Genomic DNA, 5,076 nt, shown 5'->3' with positions numbered 1-5,076 from the left:
ATGAGTGCGTGTGTGTGTGTGTGTGTGTACAGCTGGGCCAACATGTAATGTTTCTTTGCTTTTGATGGGCTTTAATTCTAGTGGGAGACAGGCAATGAACGAGAAGATAGAGAACGGCGGATGATGATAGTGGCATGCAGGCAATACAGCAGCAGGGAAGGGGATAAAGTAAACCCAAGGTGAGGGGTTAGCGGTTGCTAATTTAACTAGGTGGTGAAGGGAAGACAACTATTTCGTTATGATCCAAAAAGTAAAAATCGATTCCTGCCAGACGATGCAGAGAGCCTCCTTAAGTTCAAGTTTGGACTTTAAGTCATTCCTATCACATTGGATTTGGCCTCACTTAGAGAGCTGATGTGCCTGAGGAGGGTGTGGGTGGGGGAGTAGGTCAGGGCAAGCCTGATCCCCGGACCCCTCACCGGAGAGCATCACTACCCCACCCGCCGCTCCCCTGCTCCCACCTTGTGCCGAGGGGGCCACAAAGTCCAGGTGAGGTGGGCCAGGTTTCCTTGGCCAGGAAGCAGACCTGCACAGGCTCTGCTGGAGGATGGGTCTGCTGCCTTGCAGCTGGGAGCAAAGAGTGGCGAGGGCTTCCTGTGACTGGGAAATAAGGGAGCAATTAGCAACCGGTTGGAAACCAGAGACGCTAATGAGGACGAGTGAGCTGAGAGCCCGGGGCCAGCTGTTTCTGCTCTTGTTAAACCCCCTTCTCCCAGGTTGCCCCGCTGTTTTAACAAACACACACGTTCCCCATCCCCCATCCCCCTATGACTAATTGAAAGACATCATTTTGTGTTAATTTTATGTGCTTGAGCTAATAATGAAAAACTTCACCGAGCCAGCTGAGGCTGAGAGGTTGAGGGGTATCATTCCCGCCTGTTCCTGCTGCACTCAGAGCCTCCTCAAGGTCAAGTGGTCAGCAGTAGTGGGTGTCCAGAGGCGTCCTGTGGGATTGGGATTGGAATATGTGGCCTCTATAGAGGGTTTTATGGTTTACAAAGGGCTACTGACTGGCTCATTGAGACAGCAGTTAGAGACCTCCTACATTGTTCCGAGCAAATGAACACAGAGATAAATCCTTGGCTTTGTCCTGGGAGGAGAGCCCAACGCGGCAAAAGTGATAACATGAAAAAGTGTGAAATCGACAATAAAATAATGCGGCAGAGGGATGGCATAGTGGCTGAGACCGTGAAAACTGGAAACACACCAGGTTTGAATCCTGGCCCCGTAATTTACTAGCTATATGACCTCTGCATTTCCATCTGCAGAATGGGAGTGTACCTACCTCATAGGATAACGTGAGGATTAATATAAAGTTTGTCAGAAGAGTATCTGGCACAGAATGGGGACTGTGCTGAGTGCATCTGCTCTTTTGGTGCAGATCAGTCTCAGGGGGCTCAGCTGAAGAGCACTTGAGGGAGAGACAGTACAAAGTGGGGCATAACTGGAGGGATCGGCAGTGTTGGTGACGCAGCCAGGGCCCCCTGGAGCTGAGTGAGATCCTGTGGGCTGGACCAGGCAAGCACTGTTGTGAGGACTGGGCTTTGAAAGGCAGTCCTCTTACCAGGATGCATGAGACTCTCGCGTGCGTTGGCCTGAAGCCTGGTGATTTTGTCTCTGTCCTGCCATGAACTCTGCGTGAGTGTTGGTAATGGGGGCTGCACGAAGGAGGCCATCCTGGCAAGTCAGGCACTGTGGCTGCTGTCATCCTTATGCTGGGAGGCAGGCCAGGGCAGCCCAAGCTCTTACCTGTCAATCCACTGACATTAGTATCCCTCTTTTGGCTTCTCCCTCAGGGGCTGGGGCTGAGCTGGAGAGAATGTTGGGGAGGGGGCATGGTGTTGGGGGCTGGTCTCTGAAGTTGTAACCCCCAACTCTTAGGCAACTGTTCTGGCATTGAGCCTGGCCAGAACTTAGGAAACACAGTCCGGATTTTCCTAGGCAGCCCCAGTTTGATAGCATCCTATCTTTTTTTAGATAAGACTTACAAAGTATACATTTAAAGGAAACTTGGATTTTATGAATATGAAATGAACACCTTCATATTCAAGAATACCTTCATATTCATTCATTTGATATTTATTCAACAAAGATTTGAGCAAAGCACTATTCTTAGATACTTTAGATATTTCCATGCAGGAAACGGGCACAAATCTTTACCCCCTGGAGCTTACCTGCTAGTGTGAGACACTCTTTGTTTGATTCTTTGTCAGGTTCCAGGTGCAAAGTGCAGGGTGGGAAAATGGCTTCTTTATGGGAACCTTAACCAGGAGTTAGTAAAATTTCCTAAGCTTGTGGTTCTTCCCAAAGTTGTCACTTTGGTATCTCCTGTTCATGTGCCCATAGGCCATAACATACATACCTCAGGACATTCACAATCATGACCTTGTCTTAGGAACATTGTGGGCATAGGGAGCCTGAAGACTATGTTCCATTCAGTGGTCTGGGAGAGGGTTTGGAAGAGAAGTACCTTGCCCAAAGGTTAGAGTGTGTGTTGGCAGAGGTATTAGAGGCAAAAGGTAAGCCTTCTGGGTCCCTTGAGCCTATAGGAAGGAGAAATGGGTCACTTACAAATCTCACCAGGAAGAGAAATGGCCCCTCCTCAGGACTGAATAGTCTCAGGGCCATACCTAAGTAACTTATAGCCCCTGTGCATTGAGATCCAAGAGAGTTGGAAGTTACATCTGGTTCAAGTAAGATTCAGAGGGGCATGTGGCTGAGGTCCTGGACTGCAACCAGCTTCTGTGTGAACTTGGGAAATTACTTTCTCTCTCCAGACCTCAGGTGCTCTTCTGTGAAATGGAGGGGAAGGACAGGTAGTGCCAGATCTCCAAAAACCCTCTGGCTCCACGGTCTAAGGCAGAGGTCACAAACTTAGATGCCTGTGGACCCAGACAAGTAACATAAATGGATGATGTAGGCTCAGCAGGGACTGGACCAATCCTATTTAAAGTAGCAAGCTTATAATACGTTTCAGCAAATTGTTGTCATGAAGAAATGTGGACCCAATGTCAGGTCAGGAGGGGATTTTTTTTTTAGAAACTGACAATCTGGATTTTTATGGAAACCTTCCAATTTTCATAAGAGCGAAATTAAAAAAAAAATTGGACACTGTATGGAGCAAAAAAAGAAAGCAAAAATACATCTGTGGGCCACGTCTGGTTTGAGTTCTAAGCTGGCACGTGCCTCTGGGTGCAGGGAAGGGGGTGTGACCTGGGGCAGTTAGGAAGGATGTCCCGTAGAAGATGGACTTTTACTACAACCTGCAGGATGGGAATTCTTTAGACGGAGCATGTGAGGGAAAAGGACCTGCCATGCAGAAGAATTAGGTGACAAAGGCATGGAGATGGGAGTGAATGTGGATTTGAGTTTGGGGGACGATCAGCAGATAGATCTGGTTTCAGGAGAGGGTGGTAAGGCTTCTCAGCGACCCAAGTTCAGGGCTAAAGCTCTCAGTCTAACTACCTACCCTCCTTCGGGGCTGGATCTATTGCTTATCCAGCCCAGGTTTGGGTCACGTCCCACGGAGGACTCATCATCTCTGGACCAATCTCAGATACAGCTGCCTCAGAAGTGAAAGAGTGAGGGAATAATCAGGTTACCTGAGTTCTGATACCAGCCTCCCGACTACTAACTGTGGGACCCTGGAAAAGAGACTTCACTTCTCTCTGGGCCTCAGAGTGAATTATATTAGTACCTAGTTCATGAGACTATTGGGAGACTATTAGGGGATCGTGCATTTATTGGGCATTTAGTGCAGCATCACACATGTAATAAAAGCTCAGAAATAGCATTTGAAAAATCAAAAGGGATGTCCTCCTGATGTCCCTTCTAAGTATAGTGACTTAGTACATGGAATCAGAGATATCTCCAGGGCAGAAGGAGTAAAAGAGGTGGCCTTGTCCAGCTTCCTTTCTGTGGTTGAGACCCCCTAAGTCTCAAGCTTTTGCAGCCATCCATGCAGCTGGCCCCGGGACGGGGGGCGGGGGGAGAGGCTCCTTGCTGGGGCAAGTACCAACTGTTCATTTTCTCCTGCCCAGGGGTCCAGCTTATCATGGGCATGCTGTCCGAGAAGCCAAGGTCTGGAACCCCTGCCGAGGTGGCGGCTTGTGAGCGAGTCCAGCAGAAGGCTGCCGTGACCCTGGCCCGTCTCAGCCGAGACCCAGCTGTGGCACGGGAGGCCGTGCGGCTGAGCTGTAAGTGCTGTGGTGGGGAGACGGGCTTGGGGATGGGAGCACTCCAGATTTCATGGTGACGACAGATGACACAGAGCAAAGGTGGGGCTGAGGGGAGCCTCGCTCTCTGGGTGCCAGAAAACGCTGTGATGGGGGCCCAGGGTGCAGCCCCTCATCTAGCTTGTAAGTGGGGCTGAAGCTAGAGAGGAGAGGGGCCTAGAGAGGCTAACAGTGGATAAAAAAGCAATTCACATGCAGACTTCCTGCCAAGGACCCTATTCTTTTACTCTCATTCCTTTTCTCATTCATTCGCTTATTCAGTTATTCACTTCCTCATTTGTTGACTTACCCTTCGATTAGTCTGTTCACTCATTAATTCATCCTTTGGTTCATTCATTAACTCACTCATTACTTGGTTTATTTACTTTTAAGCCATGTGTTCATTCAGTTAGTCACATTTACCCAACTCATATTCTCAGAGTGCCCACTCTGTGCCAGACTCTGTTCCGAGCACTAGGTATATCGCATTGACCTGCCCACAGGGGCTTACGACCTGGTGGGGTGGCAGATATGGAAAGAAAAATATGCACTTGAATGCCATAAAGCAGTGTTCAAAGGATGTCCGTGGCACGTTTGGCCCACAGCGGAGGTAGCTCACATTTATCTGGGTGGGTCGAAGAATGTTTTAGCAAGGTGAGTCTTCAGCTGTAGGTTGAGGCATTATTCCAATGTGATGGTTGAGAAAGAAGGGTGCTCCAGGCAGAGGCATGAGATTAGCCATGGCATTGTCACCTATCATGTAGATATACCTGGCGAACAGCAAGAGGTGGCCCTGGGTTCTGGCTCCAGAAAGACTTATCCAGCCCAGGTTTGGGTCACGTCCCACGGAGGACTCATCATC

The 5,076-nt window shown here is 49.2% G+C and overlaps 1 protein-coding gene across 1 annotated transcript in view; it reads left to right on the top strand.

Moving 5' to 3' along the window:
• INSC (INSC spindle orientation adaptor protein) overlaps positions 1–5,076 on the top strand; it is a 129,021-nt gene that overhangs the window by 116,368 nt on the left and 7,577 nt on the right. The window contains exon 11 of the mRNA XM_049649492.1: positions 4,041–4,196. Coding sequence (XP_049505449.1) covers positions 4,041–4,196 — 156 coding nt within the window. The remainder of the gene's footprint in view (positions 1–4,040; positions 4,197–5,076) is intronic.

The sequence above is a fragment of the Panthera uncia genome, chromosome D1 (assembly GCF_023721935.1).
Source record: "Panthera uncia isolate 11264 chromosome D1, Puncia_PCG_1.0, whole genome shotgun sequence".
Classification (NCBI taxonomy): Eukaryota; Metazoa; Chordata; class Mammalia; order Carnivora; family Felidae; genus Panthera; species Panthera uncia.
This window is presented reverse-complemented; position numbering and strand designations above follow the sequence as displayed.